At 32.3% G+C, this 22,952-nt stretch overlaps 5 protein-coding genes across 5 annotated transcripts in view; 3 read left to right on the forward strand and 2 right to left on the reverse strand.

Moving 5' to 3' along the window:
- The window catches only part of LOC110420007 (cycloartenol synthase 2), a 16,127-nt gene extending 15,730 nt beyond the window's left edge, over window positions 1-397 (forward strand). Inside the window, exon 18 of the mRNA XM_021433151.2 lies at window positions 37-397. Coding sequence (XP_021288826.1) covers window positions 37-147 — 111 coding nt within the window. The 3' untranslated portion in view covers window positions 148-397. The remainder of the gene's footprint in view (window positions 1-36) is intronic.
- Window positions 398-3,408: 3,011 nt separating this feature from the next.
- Window positions 3,409-3,972, forward strand: LOC110419857 (NAC transcription factor 47-like). The gene has a single exon (XM_021432982.2). The coding sequence runs from the start codon at window positions 3,409-3,411 to the stop codon at window positions 3,970-3,972; it is 564 nt and encodes a 187-aa protein (XP_021288657.1).
- On the forward strand, window positions 3,973-4,866 carry LOC149526959 (uncharacterized). The gene has a single exon (XM_089784108.1). It carries the CDS (start codon window positions 4,124-4,126, stop codon window positions 4,712-4,714), a length of 591 nt encoding a protein of 196 aa, XP_089640234.1. The 5' UTR covers window positions 3,973-4,123; the 3' UTR covers window positions 4,715-4,866.
- Window positions 4,867-5,249: 383 nt separating this feature from the next.
- LOC110419408 (scramblase-like protein) lies at window positions 5,250-17,670 on the reverse strand. Its single transcript, XM_021432436.2, has 12 exons — window positions 17,511-17,670; window positions 16,734-17,340; window positions 14,735-14,821; window positions 11,829-11,870; window positions 11,656-11,700; window positions 10,866-10,931; window positions 10,699-10,755; window positions 10,540-10,601; window positions 7,165-7,285; window positions 6,098-6,175; window positions 5,914-6,020; window positions 5,250-5,565 (listed from the first exon to the last, which is right to left on the reverse strand). Exons 2-12 carry the CDS (start codon window positions 17,316-17,318, stop codon window positions 5,535-5,537), a joined length of 1,281 nt encoding a protein of 426 aa, XP_021288111.1. The 5' UTR covers window positions 17,319-17,340; window positions 17,511-17,670; the 3' UTR covers window positions 5,250-5,534.
- Window positions 17,671-19,153: 1,483 nt separating this feature from the next.
- LOC110419420 (glucuronoxylan 4-O-methyltransferase 3-like) lies at window positions 19,154-20,416 on the reverse strand. The gene has a single exon (XM_021432459.2). The coding sequence runs from the start codon at window positions 20,227-20,229 to the stop codon at window positions 19,318-19,320; it is 912 nt and encodes a 303-aa protein (XP_021288134.1). The 5' UTR covers window positions 20,230-20,416; the 3' UTR covers window positions 19,154-19,317.
- Between the last annotated feature and the right edge of the window lie 2,536 nt (window positions 20,417-22,952).

Genomic DNA, 22,952 nt, shown 5'->3' on the forward strand with positions numbered 1-22,952 from the left:
GCATTTGATGAATTGGGAACTGTTGATCCTTGGCAGGAAATTATGGGAGTGTTCAACAAGAATTGTATGATCACATATGCTGCATATCGAAACATTTTCCCCATTTGGGCATTGGGAGAATATCGTACTAATGTTTTGGGCATTTAGCAATCCTTAGACATTAAGGAAGGGGAGGGGAGTCAGAGAGTTAATAAATTAAGCACATTTCCAACTAGTTTTGGTAATTAGAATAAGGGAATTAGGCAAGCCGGATTTTTTTAGTAATGTTTATATACAGGAGGAGATGCCAAACCCAATCCGGAGGATTTCTCATACTACAAAAATACTATATTTATTTATATATATGGATGTTGGAAAAATATTTAATTCATAAAATAATTATTTGAATTTTTTTAGATATTATCTCTTATTTATCTTACCATTCTAATTATATATATATATATATATATATATAGACAATTGTCTTGATTTTTGTCTTGCAAGTATTAACTATATATTTCACTTTCCTTTAATTTTTCTGATTTCTAAAAATGGAAAATGAACTAATATATTTGACTTGATCATTAATAAAGTCAAACTATATTTGAATTAATAGATTGAAGACAAGAAGGAAACTTGTTGAGAAACCTATGTATATTAGATTAGACGTTCCTCAAGTCAAAGTTCGAAGGTTGAAGAGAGACAAAACAGGTTCGAAGGTTGCACCGATTGGTCTTGCCCAATATTTTTAGGTGAGAAAATTCTCTTAAATTCTACCAAAAGGGTTAGGAAATTTGAGAAAGATTTAAATATCAAAATAAATTTGAAATGAATAAACATAAGAAACATAAAATGTAGGTACAAATAATGGAATTTTTAAGAGTTAGAGTTGGTTTTTTCTTAAAAAGGACCTATTGGTGACCAAGGGCGTGAGTCTTAAAGTGTGAAGTCTTGATGCAACATAAGGATGGATCTTATGTTAATGGCAGCAAGTGTTTATTTAGGGAATAAATGAAGTAAAAATGTATTAGCTGCTCATTGACTTATTTGGCCTGGTCTTGCAAGGAGGTGCAATATCCTCTCTTTCTCCAAAAACTAAATAAATCCTTAATGTTGATATAGTTCTTTAATTAAAGAATTTAGTTTTTAAAACACAATTAAGTTTAGACCCTTATGTACTAAGGTGTTTAAATTCCTTTCTTTACGATGTACAAGTAACAACAAATTCTAAAAGTTATTTATGCCTTAACCAAAATGAAAGTTACTATTCAAATAATTACTTTTTTTCTAATTAATCCTTTGCTTGTTTGGATGTAAATGTTTTAAATAAAAGATTAAAACAAAAAAAAATTCTTTTTTTATTTTTCTTGAAAAGCAAATGAAGTAAAATAAAATTCTTTACTTGTCAAGTTCAAGGTGGTTTGTACATTTTGATTTTCTTAATTAATAGTATACCTTAGCAAGATGACTAAGTAAATCGAACAGAAAAACATATTTTTTAAATTTTGAATTCGATGTCACTTATTATTAATTGGCTAATCTATGATAAAATTAATTAATTTATTATCTTGCTAATAAATGTATGGGTTATTCACAATTTTACCCAATAGTTTCAATTCCAAAAAAACCTTATTTATACCTACAATCACAAAAATATTTAATAAAGACTATTATTTGTTAACAATTTTTTCAAAAAAAAAATATAAATATAAATATTTATGCAACTATTTAAACTGGAAATTTATTTTGTTTACATTAAATACTACTTATAAAAGAAAAGTATATATATATATATGTTAATACATATATTTTTATTTAATTTAAAATATAAATTCAAATTTTGAGTGACCAAAGTATAAATTCTTGAAAAATTAAGTAATTCAAGAGATAATTTACTCATTTATACATTACAAATCTAGGAGTAATTATTGCTATTTTTTCTGTAAGCTTCTTTCCCTTCCAAGAAAACTATCTTCATCTCTCTTTAGAATAAAATATAAACACAAAAATAATATTATTATTCTATAGATTATTATCATTAATTCAGTAATTCTCATAATTATACTTTAATGAATATGTGTTAACCCTCTAAGCTCATTTGTGAAGTTTAAAACTCTACCCACAATATATATATAAGATAACTTTCCTTCTCTCTTAAGTCTCAAACATGATGTAAATTAAGACCATTATGTGATAAAGTTTTAAAAATCTTTTGTTCTCGAGATATAATATATATATATATATATAATATTTAATTAATAAAGTTATTTACGCCTTTGCTGAAAGAAAGTTACCATATGAATTATTAATTCTTATAACTATACCTTGATAAACATGTAACAATCTTCTAAACTCTCACTTACAAAGTTTAAAGCTTTTTACCAATAATCCTTAAACTCTCACTTATGTAATAAAGTATTCAAATTCAATATATATAAAAATAAGTCCCAAGGTTATGGTAATGAGCACGTTCTCATGTCTTTCTAATCAAACTATGAAATGAGTTTAGTTTAGAATGTGTCCTGCTTCGCTAGAAAGAATCTTATTAATATAATAAAACTTTGAATGGATTAAAGCAAATAAGAGAGGAAAACAGCTGCATGCTGCACACAAACAAAGAGGTTACATGAATTTGAATATCGACTAACAATGGACAATTTCATTTAAATCATGCTACATACATATATATATATATATTAACTTATATTATTCTCCTTTTGACTCCAATACATACAGCTTGATACATACACAGAAGAATTAGCAATTACCTCAGCTTGTTCCAATAAGCCAGATGCTAAAATAGATTGTGTTGCTGCTGCGCATGTTTACTGGCTCAGATGGGGAACCATGTCCATGCCTGCTTTATTATTCCAATGAGAAAAAAAAAATGCATTCATAAAAGCAACCTCATCTATCTATCTGTCTCATCATATTTATTACATTTACTATTTTTCTCAGACCCCCAATTATCAGTTAAAATAAACCTACTAAATATATTGCCAGGCAACAGACGAGTGTAATTTCTCGTGTTTTAATATTTTTAGGGTTTATCTCATTTTCTTTTATTACTATTCTAATATTATATATATTATATAATATATATATATATATATATATATATAGAAGTGTCCTGATTTTTGTCTTGCAATTATTAAAATTATATATTTCACTTTCCTTTAATTTTTCTGATTTTTAAAAATAAAAAGTGAACCTTAATTTTGATGAATTAATATATTTGGCTTAATCATTAATAAAGTCAAATACATTTGAATTTTAAAAAAAAAGTCAAATACATTTGAATTCATAGTTTGAAGAGAAACAGGAAACTTGTGGAGAAACCTATATATATTAGATTTCACATTCCTCAAGTCAAAGTTCGAAGGTTGAAGAGAGAGAAACAGGCAATCTTGTTCTTCTCACACTCACTCAATGACCACACAGCTTCAACTTGATCACTCTTTCCATCAATCAGCCATGCCAGAGCTTCTACTTTCTCCAACCCATGACCACCTCCACTACCTCTATTTCGATCATTCAACCTTCACATGGGTTCCACCTGGTTATCGCTTTGCTCCAACCGATGACGAGCTCATTCTCCATTACCTCTCCAACAAGGTCAAAGGAGAGCCTTTACCTTCTGAAGCCGTCACCGATTGCGAAATCTACGGCCACCAAGACAAGGAGCCCTGGAAGATTTTTAACATGACCTCACCCAGAAAGTTCTACGTCTTCACCAAGCTCAAGAACAAGGGTAAGGGAAAAAGGATTGAACGAACGGCTGGTCGTGGGACTTGGAAAGGGCAAAGAACCGATCCAGTCAAGGATTCTGACGGTAATCATATAGGGTTCAAGAAGCTTTTTGTGTTTGAAGTTAAAGGGGACGGTGCCAACAATGTCAAAGGGCATTGGCTCATGCACGAGTATTCTCTTCTTACCCAAGTAAGTTTCCTACCTATCTTATCACCTCCATTGCATGCTTTTGTACGAGGATGACTATATTTATGCAAACCCCAACACTACTGTTAACCATTTATATTTCTTTCTCTTGTAGAGTGATTATGTCCTTTGCGCAATCAGAAACAAAACTGCCACTGAATCCACTGCTGAACAAGTTGGATATGATCATGTTGAAGGAAATGAAGCCATGATAGAGGAGCCTGAAGAATGCATTGGGCAAGACCAAACTCTGATGAGTGAGCAGGTTCAAGCCACCAATGCTTGCATAAATAACCAACACACCAAAAGAGGCCCTGAAACTGAAGAGGATGAGACGCAACAGAAGAGGATGAGGTTCAGCAATTCAGTCCAGGACACGCAAACTTGTTTCACGGCTGCAGCAACACCGGTATCTACTTTAGCATCAGACGAAGCATTGGATGATCAGGAAGGACTGACAGCTGAAAAACTTGAACAAGAATGGGTGCTTGAAGGCTTTGAAGACCAAAATTTGGATGAGCTGCTGGAGGCCACCGATGCTCAAGAATACCAGCAGCAAGAAGAAATGATGAGATTTAGCGACAACTATGTGATGGAAGACATGTACATGCGGCATTCTTTCACGGCACCGGCAGAAGCAAGGTCTACTTCAGCATTGGGCTTTGATTCAGAACTCTCTTATTCTAATCCTCAACCTTATACCTTACTTGACCATTGCGCTCCCTCTTTACCGGACAGCAGCATGGGCGACTGGTCTGCTGGAGCTAATGGGCTAAGTGTAGCATATTTCATAGCATAGAGTGGAAGGCAAAGCCTTACTCAAAGATTAAATTAATGATGTAACTTTTCTTTGATTATATATATATGGTTTGTCATTCATTCTCAGTTTCTACTCCCCTCTTTTATTAATATAATTACTTCCCAATAATTATTAATTTATTTAAAAAATTTCAAAACTCACCAAATAAATTTTAAAATATATAAATAAAATTTATATTATATTTATAATATTCAAAAATTCAATAAAACTTATAAAACACTTGAACCAAATATTACAAAATTCTAACTCAATTCAATTTAATTTGAGAATTCTTCGTTTCCAAATTTAAACTCCTTCTAACGAGCAGATTATTTTAAGAGAAAAAAAAACATTGAACAAATAAAATACATATACATTCCTCAAATCTATTTTCTCCTATTGTGGAGAATTATATATTTTTCTTTTAGCCATAGTAGGATTCCAAAAAATTAAAATAAATTATTATTTTTCAAGTTCAATCAAATCCGTATACTTTTGAATACAAATTTGATTCATGAATTTTGCAACCATTAGATTTCATCATAGGAAACAATTTATTAATCTAAATCATAACCATAAGCTCACAAGTACGTTCTTACTAGGTAGCAATGGCACCAATGCCACTAACATATAAAGATTGCCATGAAAATGGGCCATTCATGAGGTAGTCATTGGTTTATATTACAGAGTGAATACAGCAAACAGAAAAATGTACATCTTTGCTGTGACTACCTTCTGCATACAAGTTGCTTTTTTGCCAAATTCTTACTCTCATGGAGTTTTTCGCAAGAGAAACTATGCTCGAAATGCTCAGAGAGACCTAGTCCTCAACAACGAAAAGAGGGACTCCCCTGATAGAGAAGCAAATAAAGGCATAATCAGTAATCAATCTTTAGCTTTCTAGTGGTTTATCCTGATTCATAGCTAATACTCAGACAATCAGCATTAATCCGAATTTTGAATGTATGAAAGAAAACAACTATAAATGCCAGTATTAAAGTAATTGTCCATCAAAGAACATGAACCTTTGCTGACATCCCACCCATTCCGCTCTTAATTGGAAGAATTATGGGGTGCAACTGACTATTGACAGCAAGGCAACAATCAACCACAAACTATGGCATGGACGTGTAAAACTAAAACTAAATGCTCCCTTGCTTTCGTGAAAAAATATTGATCACTTCTATAAATATTCTTACCAGCCACCATGCCTTGAGAAGTAATCATTATCCAATGAAATAGCAAGAGCAACAGTAACAGCTCGCTCTGATAGAGTCAGTGGACGGATTACATCCAACTCTTGGATCTGCAACAAATCAATACACATATGAACAAAATAAGACTGAAAACTGGTAAGTTTCAATCTCTAATGAAGTAATTTACCATGCTAGCTGGGCCAGCCTTTGAGATGGGATCAGCACACCCAAAGCGGATAACATACTGACCAGCATCAGTGAAGATCTACACATACAAAAATTCCTTTGTGAGTTTGATACGCATAAGTGAAACTAACAAATTTTATCTCATGTAACTAACTGAAACTTAGCTAGAAAACAATAGCATAGGTCAGCATAAACCGGTCCATGACATATCAAACTGTAGCATCACATATTTGAATTATGCAACAAGAAATTAGAACCTATAATCCTGGTATAGACCCAACCCCAGCCCAAATATATTACAAAGAGCCACACTCTATTGCTTTAATTTTCCAAAAACTAAGTAATACCGATTGATATGCTGAGATTTTCTACTTTTCTTCCTTCCATTGAACATTTTCAGCCCCCATTCACTATTTGCATAAAGAGAATGCACTTCTGTCATAACAACTTCACTCTATAGCAACAAGTATGAACCACACTATTAATTTCTAAAATGGGGAAAGCAAGTTGAACCAAACAGCATCCAAGCTTGCTAGGATTATTAACACAACTCACAACCTCCCCTTGTCTCCCTTTTAAAACAAGATCTCTTCAATGATTAATCCCCATTTTTCTCCTACTTTTTCTGGCTCGACTCCTTTGCTCACTTGGATGCATGGGATCAAATTTAAAAAATCCTGGACTACTTGATTGCCCTCCATCATCTGGAATACACGGTTTGACTTGCATGAGATAAAATCTTAGAAAAGAAGCTCCTACAGCAAACATGGAGATCTGCCAACTTCTTCAATCCCAAATCCTCCACTTTGCTCCTAATAAGGGCTCTGCTGATTACAATGCTTGATTCCTAAGGAAACTCTTGAGATAGAACAAAGTCAGGTCTTTCATTTCAAGTACACAAAAGTTACACAGTGTGTGCACAGTATAATTCAGAGACTATGACGGATTAAGCGAATCACAGAATTTCCCACAAAAATTTAAAAGCAATATTTACTGTGAAAACAGTGCTTGGTCCGTGAATCAAACTGAGGATTAATGGAATGATATTTTTGAAAGAAAGGAGAAAACCTCAAAGCCGAAACCCCTCCAGTTGCGATCTATTTCTGCCAGAACTTCTCCATCAATGTCCTTCAAAGTGAAAGTCCAATTCCAAAGGCCAGGATTTTCAACCACAGCAAATTGCTTATTCCTATGAAAGAAGAAATCTCAGATTTTAATGCTACATTCAATTGCAAAATAAAATTAATAAAACAAAATACATGGTCACTAGCCTTGATTAGAAATCTAAACAGCATTCTTGAATGCATATGGAATTGTCAAAGTAACTGTAGCTCAATAACACTAATATATACAGAAGAAATTTCTTGTCCTTTTTTTTTGAAAGGCCAGAAGAAATTTCTTTTCATGTAACTTTTAAGATCTAAAGAGGCAAAAAAAAGGTTCAATGGATTCAAATTCATATCCCTTATAAAATCAAGTTCTCTTTTAAAAATAATTGAAAAAAAAAATCATTACCAGGAAGTAATGAAAAAGTGAGGATAGAACATACCCTTTCTAAAGGGAAAAAGGGGGAGGAGTGATAGAAAGGTGAGCAGGAGGATTGTATACACATCCATACTGTAATAAAGAACTCGATACTCCTTTCCAAACTATTGTAGGCTAACATACTGTGCTATTGGGAAAAAGCAAGGAATAGGAATGAGTGGAAATGCAAGAAAAGGAGAAGAGTAAGAATGAGAGGAAAAGTTTCCCTTGTTTGGATGGATTAAAAACAGAAGAAAAATAGGGAAAGCAAAGAAATGACTGCTTTAGACACCTTGTTTGCTTGATGTTTGGTCAAGAAATGGAACAAAGAGGAAACAATAACTAAAGTTCTTTTCCAATTAAAGGACAATATTATCTGTACAATTAAAAAAAAGTTAATGAGGAATACTGTCCCACCAAATAATGAGGGGTTACTCCTCTCCATCCCCTTTCATTTCTATACCTTCCCCTCAAGTTAAACGGTGTAACAAAAGTCTTTGATGTCTCACCTAATTTAAAAGAAGACTTTTGTGGGCTCTATGAAAACTCTATAATGCTAGTGTTAACTTTTAGTAAAGAAACTTTTAGTAAAGGTAGCAAAACTGACCCATACCTGAAATACCCGCCAAACTTGCTTGAATTCATATCTTACCCAATCCGATTCCATCAGAAACACTCAACAACCAAACCCATCCAACCTAAACTAGAATTGACTCAAACCCAAACAACCCAAAAGACTAACTGAAATGCTCGAACTTAAATTTAATATCATTTTTATTTTTTGTTATTTAAATATTAATTTGAATTAATACTTATCTTTTAAATATTAGTTTAATTAACAATTATAACTATAACAACTATTAATCTATGAGTAATTTAAGAAGATAATAAAAATATATAAAATCTCCTTTCTCTACTCTTCAATTTCTAACTTTTGTATGACTTTGATTTGTTTCTATACTCTTGTTGTCATAAAAAAAAGAGTAAAAAATAAATTATTTCCATTATTATAATTAAATGCATATTTTTGCAATCATACCATACATAAGATATTTCATTTCTATTTGTCCTTTATTTTCCATTCTCACGAACTAATAAAAGAAATAATGAAAATAGATTAGAAAATAAGTTTTAAAAAAAAAATCCATAAACTAGTAAAATACTTAACAATAAAGCTAATTGGATACCTACTCTTAAACATATGACTTTATTTCACCTTTAGTAGATGTTATATATTGTTGACCTTGTATGTTATAATTGAAATTCATGGTAAATCAATAATCATAATCAATACAATAAAAAATGAAAATTAAATATCAATTAATCAAAAATTATTAATGATTCATTGAGAAACCAAATTGTAATATCTTATATTAAAAAAAAATAAAATTAGTAAAAGAGTTATAATATAGTTGTTATTATCCTTTCATATTAAAGATTTTTTTAGAAAAGTTATTTTATGATATTAAAAATCAGAATTGAATATATATCACAACATGGAAATGTAATCTTTAATTACTTAATTAAGGTTGATAAAATTTCATTCAACCTAAGTAATCTGTCAGAATCCAACCCAATTTGACTTTGAAGTCATCAACTTGAACTTGATCAACCCCAAATGACCTGAATCTAAAATAACTTGAACTCGAAGTGACCCAAACCTAAAAATGACCTGAATTCTCTTGATCTAATGATCCAGCCCAAACCCGACCTGACCTGCCCCATTGTCACGTCTAACTTTTAGACATCATACAAACACTGATGATACTGCAGAAAGCTGTTCTAACAACAATAGCAATCATATATGTAAAATAGAGACTTCACTCAACCTTTTCCAAATAAAGAAGCAAAGCAAGTATAATGTCTTGAATGAAGTTAGGTAACACCTATTTATAAGTTGGTATGTACAATTAATGCGGTGAATGACGCAATGACAACTCATCCTATAATAAATTGGCATTATATGCTAAGGTTGATTATTATATTTGGCATTGTTTCTAAAGGTATGAGACAGTGTTATATGTCAAAGAAGTACTCAAGCATTTAAAAGGAAAACAAGGTTAAAGAGAAGAGTCCTATAAGTAGTCCCATATCCGAGCCTACTAAGTCAAATTTCAACAATATCCCAATATCTAAGACAAACCCAAGGATACTGTGTGCAAACCCTATGGTAAGTGGTTAATCTCATGCTATAATGCGCTTGGAAGTAATGACTACAAGTTATGTACATCAGTAATCACAATAGACCAAAATCATGCATCTAAAATAAGCACAGGAAAAGGCTACACTCCACAATCAAATATTATACACCTCTAAATTTCAGAGATGTCAAATTATTGCTTTTCCTACAAGGTTGAGATGTAAAGACATAGGAAATATAACTTGTAAGAAAATTTTCAGAATAGCAGGTGCCACCTAGTTTGGTCAAAGTTAGCACTAAGCTCATATACTACCCACGTTGTAAGGTGGCTTTAATTTTGTCTTTTTTGGGTGTTTAAAACTTAACTATAATTATATAAGGATCCATATACCAAAGAAGATACACAAATCCAACATAAGGACTGAAGGTAATCAATGCTTACAAACAAGGAGTCCATCCATTACTTTCTAAAGTAGACATGACATTTTTTGGATAGGTCAGATTTGGTAGCATTTGAGTAATCACATTCACGTTTAACAAAATCAATTAAAATGCAACTTTGACTGGAAAGAGTATCTAACCACCCAATATTTATCAGTAAACTTATATCAACTTTTATCACCAACTTCATATACTGCTTTGACAGGATTAACTAGAAGCATTCCAAATCCAACCACTGAGTTTTGAACTAAAACAATCTGATAATGGTAAACAAACTAACACTTGATAGCATTTAACAACTATTAAATATAACAATCAAATTGGTTTGTTGAGATTACCCCAAGTATAAATCGTACACCCTCCTCCAAAGATGCCACCTTCTGTGAACCACACCAACTTCCTAGAGAGGAATAACATATTTTAAATCCTTGAACTAGACGTATGCTAAAATTCATATACACATTAGAAAAAAATGCAGATATAGTAAATTTGCATACCTTACCATCAATTTCTGCATAAATTGAGCTGGTTATCCACCAAAATGGCCTACGCACCTGAAGGTGGTAAAACAAAAGCCTTAAAGCTGAAATGGCAATATGATCAATATTTAAGGACCTGACATCTTATTCCATAGCTCAAAAGCAAATGCACATAATCCCCTTACCATAAACAGCTCATTACCCATGGCATCAGTGATTGAAGCAACAAAAGGGCGCCTTGAGCGAAGCAACTGCACAAAGGCATAGCAATCAACAATATGCAGAACACATATGTTAAGAAAAGAATAACAACTACTTAAATCAAGCAACGCAATAAAGCACCACTCTTAACAATTCTGATACCAAAATAAATGAACTCAGAGGAGAAGACATCTTTGAGAGTAAATTGCAAAAATCACCTTAATCCAAAAACGCTTATGATGAAGGCAGGTCCTCTGAATATTCTATGCCATTTTGAAGCTATTTTGATCTCTTAATTTTGAATAAAGCTTTTTTCTTCATGCCATTTATATAATTCAGACAACAAAGAGGGTATAAATAACGACAAAGAATGAAAATCAGACCATTAAGAAAACCCATTCACATGTAGACAAATAATTTGAGAATTTGATCAAACATCATATAATCCATCTTCATTGCTTCAAGAGAAAGGTACTAGAAGAAGTTGTTGTGACTAATCATGAATGAAATGAATGTACAAGTACTGTGAACAGCAATATACCAGATGATTGCAGAATTCACAGAAAAAGAGCATGATGAAACAATACAATGGAAGCATGTGCCAGAAACAATAGGACAGGGAAATTTGTCTGAGCTTGCAAATGGTTTCCAGCAAACTGGATCAGAATATGAATATGAAATGAAGCAAATTTAATGCCAGATGAACCCATGTTGAATATTGTAATAGCAAACAAAATCATCAGAGATTAAGATATATGGAGTTAAGTACGTCACCTGTCTTGCAATGACATTACTCTGTTCACGAATAAAGCCAACAGGCTGCAAAAATAAGGCTTACAATCAGGAGTTTTAGAAGAATTTAAGGTGCACAATATTTTGTCATTTTGCTAAAAACTTAATTCTTTATGCAAAACACGGTAGAAAGGGATCTTAGAATAGGAACTTACTGACTGGGGATAGCACACATCTACTATCGCATAACGGTTCTCCTGCAACTCCAACAAAAATAATTAGAGAACAAAGTCAAGAAGTAAAAGGCAGAAGACGAACCAAAAAGAAATGAAGAAGATGAGGAATTCATGCTCACAAAAGATACAAGAGATAACAAAAAATGAATTTCTAACATCAGATTATCCAACCGCATCTTCCATGATAGACAAGAGCTGAATGACTACTACTGGCATGAAGCACTCAACTGAGAATTTTAACGCAACAACCCAATAGAAAACAAACAAATGTACGAAAAATGCAGGATTATGCAAATTGCAATCTATGGCATTAAAACTCAACAAAAAAATTATTATAGAGGGAGAAAATGACCATGGGTAAGAAAAAACCAACCTAGCCAACTGCAAAATCCAGACTCAAGCACCAAGCTGTAATACTATACCAAGTGGAAATATTTCAAAATTCGACATGGTTCTTATGCAGGACAAAAAGAAGTTTATTGAAAATTAAATTATTTAGCACTTTGTTATTTACTAAGTTCTAGTGTAATTTCCAGTATTTAGGGTATTTTAGAGTTATATTTGGTATTTTGAATTTTTATTAGGGTTTAAACGACAATGCCTACAAGAGCCTAGGACATTTAAGTTTTTATTTGATTTTATGGGTTATTGAGATTTAAGAGATTTGAACATTAATTATTAAGATATCTCCTCTTAGTTCTATCATGTCCTTCCTCAATTCCTACTCACTCTCTCCATAACTTTAATCTGATTATTTCCCATTTCCCTCTATTTCTCTTCAATCTTTATTTTCACCCCCTTTCCCACTCCTGTTTCACACCAATTTGGTATTAAAGCAATCTAATCTAGCTTCTCAATGAATTGTCGAATTTGCAAATTTTTTCCAGCAACCTACCTTTTTCTGATCATTGTTCCTGGAACCCACTCCAACTAAAACTGTGCTGGGAGAAAAAAAGAAAAAAGCCTAAACCTTCAAAAAAAAAATCATTTGCTAGTAAAAGTCAAAAATTTCAATTTACAATGATCCAACTGAAAAACTATTGTCACCAGGATCAGATGCCAAAAGGTAACCTGGGAAATTCAGATTAGCTGCTTTATGATCACCAGCAAAAAAACCCCTACCATAGATCTGTTCGCTAGTCATCAATCTATTAATCAATGAATCTCATCAGGAAAGTCTCAGATCGTCTAGCCACACACTAGACACTCACTACATATTCCTTCTGTTCGATTGATGTGGCATCATCTAACCAACACCATCTACCAAGTCAGCAACCTACCAGGTCAACACTGTGTCAGCATTTTCAGACAGACAGCCTATCTCCTTATTTTGACATTCTAATTCCACTTTTTAAGTCCATTTTGTGAAATTTAGCCTTTAAAGATCATATGTTTATGATCAAGTTAAGAAATATTTTACATATCACTTTGGAACAAATTAGAATTTATAAGATCATATCAATGAAGCCACTGAGAATTTGGATAAATCAATTTCTTAGAGAAATACGTAAGGCCTTAAGAATCTTCATCTTTTGGTATTTTGCAAGTACCATGATCTTGAAAATCACATACTTTAAAGTAGAAAAAACACTTTAAAATAGGAGATTAGAATAGATGTATCATAAACTGAGACAAATGTAAATATTTTTTTTTCGTTTTTAACTTCATGGTCCTAATGGTGTCCATCAAACAAGCTTGGAAACAAGGATCCAATTTATATTGATGTTGCAATTCACAAATGAAGATATTAGAAGTCATACACAAATATTCTTTATTATTGGTGTTGATGAACACAGCTACATTGAAGAAGGATCAAAAGCTGAATAAGCAAAACACTGCTATGAGCTAGTGCAACATGATCTCTATGCAAAGTTAGACAAGCAACAACTAGGTTAGGAAGCAGAGAATACTGAAAATATGTAAAATGAGTTTATAGATTGAGAGACTAAACTCTCCAAGAAAACAAGGACTACAATAATGTGGTAATTGGTGACAGTTTTTGCATTGTCTTCATTATACCTAGCCTATTTCAGGATGAGGCAAACAAAATCCAATTGACGTCATCACTGCTACCAAGGAAATATGTTTTCAGAAAACGCAAGACAAAAACAAAGTTGATTGAAGAATCAACTTATTTATGACTTTAGAAACAAAGTTTGTTATATTTTATGTTCTGTATTTTAATTTCTAGTATTTAGGGTATTTGACAGTTCTACTTAGGATTTGGCATTCACAATCAGATTAGAATATAGCCTACAACTGCCTATGATACAGCAGTATCCAGGTCCTTTTGGATTGTGGATTATGGATTTCTAATTTTATTGATATCTGAGAATTAAGGTTTCATCTCTTGGTCCTATCCCTATCTTCCATAAATAATTCCTCTTTACTTTCTTTTGATTATTCCAATTTTGCCCCGATTTCCTCTTTAATCCCTAGTTTCTCCCTTTCTCCCTCCCTTCTCCAACATCAGTCCTCCTGACATACCCGAAAGAAGAATTCCATGCAGCATTTGGAACTACGAACTGTCTGTGTGAGGTATGGTTGTTAAACTACATCAGAAAAGAAAAGTCATATATGTAAAATCATCAACAATATAATATCTAAAACCCATCTCAACCAGAAGATAAGAAATATAACCTGTTTCCTTTTAATCAGCATTTGAAAACTTCTTTAGTTGCCATCAATACAGAGCAAACAAGCATTACAAGCTAAATTATCAGCATTCATGGAAGCATGTCAAATTATAAATCATCTTACTATAAGAAACAGTTAATAAGCAGCTGTCCATATCCTAGATGCTCATGCCATGCAAAAGTTCAGCTTTAATATATATTATGAAGAAACCAACTAATAGGAGAATAAATAGAAAAAAGAATAATTACCTGCTCAAAACCAAGTACAAGATTTGCCCACTCAATATCCCTTGTGATTAGCAAATTGGACCTAGCAAGAAGAGTTGCAATTTGAGCCTGAACAATTTAAGAAACAACACACTAATCAATTACTTTGTTACATTTTAACACTGGCCATGATATAAGGCGAATGTGGAAGTAGTAAAACCTCTAAAAATAGCATTGCAAAATGCAAAAGAATTAAATAAATAACATTACAACTCTAACCTGCTTACTTATATCAATTTGGTATAAGATTTAGTTTTTTTATAAATATTTCAAAACACAATAAATACATACATAAGCACACAAATAAGAAACCAAACTTGACTGACACCTAAACCTTTGTCATTGTTCCAATGAGTTGTCTATTACCACTGGGACATTTGGATTATAACAATAAAGAATCACAAGAATTTGGCAACACAACCATTGTTCACAAGCACAAAGTACCCTGCATTCAAGCTGTTAGAACCAATGTTGCTTAGGCTTAAAGGTAGAGATCGTCTGTTGTGCATATCCAAGTGTTCAAGATGCAAATTGCTCAAAATTTTAAACACAGGGATGGAACCAAAAATGGTCTAAAATGGGGACAAGGGTGATAGGGCTTGCAATAACATCACTACATTAGGGGTTTAACCTATTTTTATTTTTCCAGAGTTATGGATGATATTAGAGTTTCAATTTTGGATTGGTTCTGAAAAAAAAAACAAAAACAAAATCAGAAAAGCAAGCCAACCTCCTCACTAGGCCAAAACAGTAAACTGAAATTGAGTCACAGATCACCTCTACTTTTTTCCTTCTTATTTATCAAATTTGGAACCAGAAGTTGCAAACTCAAACAGCAAAGCATATGAATTGAGCCAAAGAAAACACACAAAAAAGATATCATCACTAGCCAGCAAAAAAGTTAGGTTATTTCAATGAACCATTGAAGTTGCTGCCTTGGAAAAAAGCCTCTATTGGAAGGATTAGTCCTCTTTTTTCGAGTACGTCACTGGTTAAAATTCTTTGCCAAGATGCATCCCAAGTAAAGAAGACAACCTTAGTCGAAGCTTTTTACACAAGGCTTTCAAAGGAAAACTTTTTGTTATTTCACCTAAGCTTTCTTCACTAATAACTTTAGGACTTCACCCGAAACATCCTCTCCTACTAAGTTTCCATCTAGTGCTATCTTCTTTAGAGCAGAGCATGTCTGGTGGAAAATTGTCCCAGAAAATTAAACTCCAAGTCGATCTCCCATCGGAAATGGAGCCAAAAACATTTGCAAGGGACTCTTTGTCTCCATCCAACAAAAACAGATCCAGCAAAGGTACACAGCCACATCAACTGTCATGCCAAAAAGAAAGAGAACTTGGGCTCTGCAGAATTGATGCTTTTGCTATTTGCCTTTAGTTTCTATTCATTTCTATATTTTGCCTTTTCCTTCCTATTCATTTTTTGCTAAACAAAAAATGCAAAAGGCAAATAGCAAAAGCATCAAGCCAACTGAGCCTACTCCCCACATCAAAAGGAACGAGAATAGCTTCCTAATCCACTTCCACATGCTAAAACCATAAGTAGACAGACTTCTCCAAATCCATCATACATCTGTTGATAGCAGAGGAGAAAATCCTACATCTTTTACCTCCTCTTAACATTTTTCTCCATTTATTTTACTGATGGAATTGCTTTCCTTTTGCACAAAATTACAAATTAAATATAACCCTAGAATGTACATCATTTCATTTGCACAAGCACCAGAAAACACAAAAGATATTCATGCACCTTGCAGAGTTTAAATTATGGTTAAGAAAGATAATCAAGTAGATAAAGGAAATATATACCTAAGGGCATCGTTTTAAGAAAACCAATTCAACAGAATAAAGAATGAACAGATTAAGCATTTAAGAATTTGGCTCAATGGTAGGTGAATAATGTTTTCCTGCTTCAAGAGCAGGAATCAAATCCCTCTTCACCCAATCCAAGAAAAAAGAATGACCAAATTTACCTCCTCTGGCGATGTTGGCTGTAGAAGACCTGAGACTGATTGGCTAACTGGTGGTTGCTCGAAAACTGGTCCTGCTCGATCATTAGATTCTTCTTTTGTAACAGTGCTGCCTGAAAAGCATTTTTCAAATGGATGTTGGAAAGATGCCTGATCCCTAACATAATTCGGGTGCTTAACTTTTCTTCTTCTCCTCTTTTGGACATCCTTAAGCATCTTTCTCTCTGCAACCCAAAGCTGTGCAAGAAAATCTCTACTCAAATGAGATTCATCGTTAGCAATGTTTCCATAATGGCAATTTGTTGCACCAGTTTGCTTTAACCAAGGAGAACTTCCTCGAAAAGAGCAAGGTAGGTTCAATCTCCGAAACAAATTTCTTCCCAGGATCAAACTTTCTTGAGAACCCATTCCACCATGACCCAAACATCTTTGAGATCGAATACCATGAGGAATGCAAGGCTTTGCCGGGTCAAGAATACCATAAAGATGTTTCTTCACATTATCACGTAATGATGCACCTAATGTAGATATCTCCCTACTGGTTCCATTAACGCTGGACAGGCAGCGCAAGCCCTTCGTTCTATTCATTTACATAGAAATGCAGCAATGCCTGCTCAAGTTAAAGGGCATATAAGTTATAACAATTGCTTACTGCAATCTTCAATGGCAAAAAAAAAAAAAAAAGTAGAGCAATGTTCAAGAAATAACCCAATAAATGTATGTATGTGTGTATGTATGTATTGAGGAAAAAGGAAAGAAGAAAACAATGGAGAATTATACCTGATTGCTTCAATGGATTTTCGGGTCGGGTTTGCGCTAATTTGGAGGGATCGGAGCAGCAGCCATTAGAGAAGAACGAAGGCGATCAAATGGAAAGGGCTAGAACGACTGAGAATGGGCGTTGGCAGAGATCGGAACGGCGTTGAAAGGGAGGGAATTATTGGTCTGAATAGTGGAAGGTTTATATCTTCATCCAATGGTTGCTATTCGTCACTTGTACATCTGACGGTTGATAGAAGTTGGGTGCCAATGCAAATTTCCATTTTTGAAAATGAAAAAATGCAAGCTTCATACTGCCTTCCGTTTAAAGTCGGTACCATGTTTATTTTTTTATTACATTTATTTTTTATCTTAAGTTAAATTAATAATGAAATAATTATCTTTAATTAAAATATTATTTATTATTTAAATAATCATAATTCAAATGATGAAAAATATTATATTATTATATTATCATATCAAAGTATCTTATCACATTATTTTCAATTATGATATATCAATTTATTCTATTATCATTTATTATAATATATTAATATATCACGTTAATATTACGCGATATAAAATGATAATAAGTATTTTATTTAGTTAATTATTAGTTATAAAAATTTATTTAATTTAAAATAAAAATATAAAAAATTAATTAAATATAATAAAAATATATTTATTTATTTAATTATTTTAAAATAATATAAAGACTTTTTAAATATTATAGCTTTAAAGTTAAAAAATTTATTCCAAACTAAATATTCGTCTTTTCTTCAAATCAAAATCACTCAATTTGATTAAAAAATTCAAAAATTTAAACAAATTCAATTTAAACTCGAAGCAACATTACACAAAATCAAAACCATTCAAACTTACTTTTGAATCTTGTAAAATCTTATATGACATTATTTATTTTGATCAATTGTCACAATTTTTGTCTTATAAATTAAAATTAATGTGAATCTTTAAGTATCCAATCATATTCTACTATATTATACAGTCGATATGAAATTCATGATTTTTTTTTTAAAATTATGACATCTTCTCAAATGTGTGAGATTCATGATTTCTTATTGAGATCATAACATCTACTCACACTTCAAACAAAGTTCATTGTACTCATTGCCACATCGCTAATATCCAAAACCCGTTATTTTAGTTATTATTACAATACCAATAAATCAAAACAGATAATTTTTTATAAATTAATGTTAATTGTAATATTAAATTAATTTAATTAGACACAAGTGTTAATTAAGAATTATTTTTACGAGTTGAAACTATGGGATGAAGTTTCTGAATGAGGACTATGTATGGAAGTTTCTCGATGAAGTCTGCACCTTTGTGTAAGTTTGGTTTGTTAAATTTAGTTAAATAAAATTAGAGTTCATTTCTATTTGATTTCGTGGCTTTATGTGCTTAGCAAATAATATCAATATGGTATTAAAGAATTTCGCACAAGTAATAGTTATTGACTTATTGGCGAACCAAAAACCCATCCAACCAAGATAATTGATTATTTTATCCAAAATTAAATAAATATTACCATGAATAAAAAATTTAAAAGGAAAAAGGACAAAGATGAATAATGGGTACTTAATTTTATTGTTTTATACATAAATATTAGCATAAAAAATCAAGAGAAAAACAAATAAAAATTAACCAAATTTACTATAATTTTATAAACATAGATCCCAAAAAAGAAAAGTCATTAAAAATGAAAATTTCTCGAATAAATCTGATTAATTGAAAAAAGGGAAAAAAAATTGATAATAACAATGAAAGCATCCTTTCCAATTCCTTGGGGCTCTCCAAAATTAGACTAGGGACAGAAGGGTCTACCAGAGCGAACTCTGTGACTAGGAATGGTGAAATGCCTCAACCTCCCCTGTTGTTCCCTCAGGTATCCTTCACAAAGAAAAGCTTTCGAGAACTTATCTTCCACAACTCTATCCACATCATGCACAAAAACATCTGTCTCTCCTTCTTCTCTGTTCCTAGCCATCAGCCCGGCGGTGTAGATAGCATTCATTCTCCCAGGGGCTTCATCATGGAACCCAGTGGGGGCATCCACCATGATCAGATCCCACTCTATGTCATAAATGTCACTTGGAAACCCTTTGAGAGCGAGCTGACACTTGGAAAATCTAGGGTCACTCACAACTTTGCACTCCTCTTTCATTCCTGTCTCCATCAGATCATCTGCCTGGTGAACTTTGGTATCATACTCAACATGGTACGATTCCAAAGTGGGAAGCTTTTGCTTGATCTGCTCGATCCATGCCTTGTCTTCTTCCAGGAAAACTGTACGCCCACCGTAGTTAAGAGCTGTCCACATGAGGCTGTCATGGCCTAAGCCGAAGACCAAGAAGTTGCAGGGTGATTTCTTCTCTAAAACCCTTGCTGAGACTGAGATTTCCTTGAAGGTCTGTTGTGGGGTGATGTTGGTGGTTGCATAGTGGACGAGAGCATTGGCTAGAGACGGTGGGGCTTTCGTGCATGTTGGCGTCAGGGGTGTGAATGGGCAAGGTTCTGGCTTTGATTCACTTGGTTTTGGCTCCTCAATGGGATCTGTAGTTGAGTTTGATATGTGGGTTTCTTCTGAAATGGGTGATGATGGTTGTTGTTTGGAAAATGTAGAGCTTGTGATAACCACCAGGAGGAGGAAAAGAAGAAAGAAAGCACAGATCAGGATGAGCTTGGTGTTCAAGGCAGACTGAGGTTTAGACCTCATTGTTCTTGCTTCAATTCCTTTTCCAGGGAAACGGAAAGAGAAAGAGATCAGAGAGAAGCGGGGGTATGATGTCGATGCTGCTGCCCCTTCCTCAAGTTATACTTTAGGATATGGTTGGGGTCCTGGGGGAGGAGACTAGGAGACAAAGGAATTATGAACTTTGTGTTGCTTTTCTTAAAGTCATAAACCAAAAAATGTAAAATTTTGTTTACCTCTTCAAAGGGATCAAAGTAAATTGGGTGAGCTTGGAGCCACCCCCCAAATGCCATCATGACATCAAATCATTGAGTCTTTGAAAAAGGGCAAACTAATTGTAATTGCTGTTGCTGTTGCTGCTTTGACTTGATCTTAGAGTTGAAGCAAAGGAGAGATTGATTGATGATTGAAGAGCATGATGTAGACAGGAAAGCTAATTACTAAAGGGTTTTGTGTTGGTATATACAGATTAAATTAAAAATTGCATGGTTGGTAGGTCTGCTAATGTGGGGTTGAATAATTGAATCCATTAATTTTTCTTCATTTTCTTATATGGAAGTTGTGAAGTGGTTGTAAGGGTTGATGATACCATGATCTGTTTACAAGATAAATTAATGGGTACAGTAGGGGGTGGATGTGCTGGCTTCAAGGTACAGTAGCTGATGTTGAAAAGGAGTTCTGGTAGTTTCAGCCTTTAGTTTCTTTGGTTCTCAGTCTGAAAGCCAAAATCCCTCCCATAGCCCTTTGGCCTTATTGGTTAAACTCCACCTAATTAGGATACCATATCACCATATGTCTAATTATATTTATTCTTCATACCCCACACCAGCAAACCAATCAATGAGTAAGGTTAGAGAGTTGTCATATGTTTTATTAGGATACATATTTTTTAAAAAGCTAATAAATTAATAGAATAAAATGAAGAACATGGGTTAATATTTTAACTTGGTTTGTGGAATCTTAAATTTTCATCAAAAATTACATGGAGTAGTCCTTATTTAATTAACCCAAATTAAACTTTGTGCATAAAGAAAAATTAAGAAAGTAAATGATCCAGAGGTGTGAAGAAACAAAATCTCTCCACAGTTGGAACTTATAAATCCAAAAGGAAGATTGAAAGAAAAATTGTAAAATAGAAAAAAAAAATTTCAAAAATTTTAAAACACAATTCAAAAAAATAGAAGAAAGATTTTGAAAACCCAAACTTTTTCCAGAATCTTAAATGAAGAAATTTCAGATTTTTCAAGAAATTGCTCTTTGATTTTGTTCCAGCTCAAGGAAGGAGATCAATTCCATTTTATTCAAGACCAAGTTCTCCAAACCTTTGAGCTAGATTCACTGAAGAAAAGAATATGAGGGTTATTCCTTGATTTGACTTCGAATCATTTCATATTAATTTGTTACACGAAATTTGTATGCACACTTGTGTTGCATGTTTGGGTATTACCAAAATGAACCAGCTTAGGTTTAAAAGGACGTTTGATTTAGGGAAAGTTGTAGATATTTCATTGTAATGACTTTGTCATATTTGGTTTGTAATAATGGAAGAGAATTTGTTTATAGAAAAAAAGTCCTTACAATCAATTAAGAGAATATCATTTTCTTAATTTACGAGAAATATGTTACTTTCCCTTAATTGAGAGAAAATTAATTTTTTTTTAAATAATCCCCGACTTCTTCTTTTTCTTCTTTTACTTTTCAATTTTTTTAAAGAAAAGATGGATGCAAGGAGGAAGGTAAGAAAAATGAAAAGAAAGAAAAAAAAGGGAAAGTGGAGTTTTATGTGTTAAAAAAATTAATTTTATTTTTTAAGTAAAATAAAAAATAAATAAATGTACAGTTGATAAATTATATATAAAATTTAAACTAAAGAACATATAAATTAATTTAAAAAATAATGGGTTATTTAAATATGTGATTAATATTAATTGATTAATTACTTTAAATTAATTAATTTAATTTTTTTAAAATTTAATTAATTTATTAAAAATAAATATTTAATAAATTTACATATTTTAATATTATTTTTGTCATGCTATTTATTATATTAAAGAATCAATTGAAATGTTAAAAATTTATATTAAAAAATATATAAGTTTATTTAATTTTATATTTTTATATATAAAAAAATTTTATAAATTATACTACATTCTAAATTTTAACAATCACATTTTCTACAATAATATTTTTTCATATTACCTTTTGAGTAATTACATTTTTACAAAATATTATGCGCCACCTAAGTTTAAACGTTGAAGTTGACTTGAGCTGTGATTGAATTTGGTTGAGATTGGGCTGTTTAGACAGCTTGGTTATTGAATTACGCTTGTCTAGATTGGTTTGGACATGCGTGGACGAAGGTACAGTGGCTAATTCATATATATATATATATATTAAAAATTTGTAATTATTGCCTGAAAATAATATTTTAAAAAATAGATATTTTAAGAATAATTTATAGATTATTATTATAAAATGTATATAATTGTGACATTAATTTTCTTTATAATTGTTTTCCCGTTATAGACAATTAATTTTACATTTTAAAATTTTTATATATAATTATTTTTAAAAAACTCAGTGTAAACATATAAATACCAGAAAAGCAGGGATGCGAATAAACCTCAACAAAACCCTGTCCCTGAGCCCCGCTCCCCGAAGACCGCCAACGTCCCGCTCCAATTCCGTTAACAGCAGTGGCATGAAGTTCGCCGTGAAGGCATGGAGCAACGGAAGAGCACGGGGAG

Source organism: Theobroma umbraticum, unplaced genomic scaffold (assembly GCF_002168275.2).
Source record: "Theobroma umbraticum cultivar Fairchild unplaced genomic scaffold, ASM216827v3 scaffold_67.0, whole genome shotgun sequence".
Lineage (NCBI taxonomy): Eukaryota > Viridiplantae > Streptophyta > Magnoliopsida > Malvales > Malvaceae > Theobroma > Theobroma umbraticum.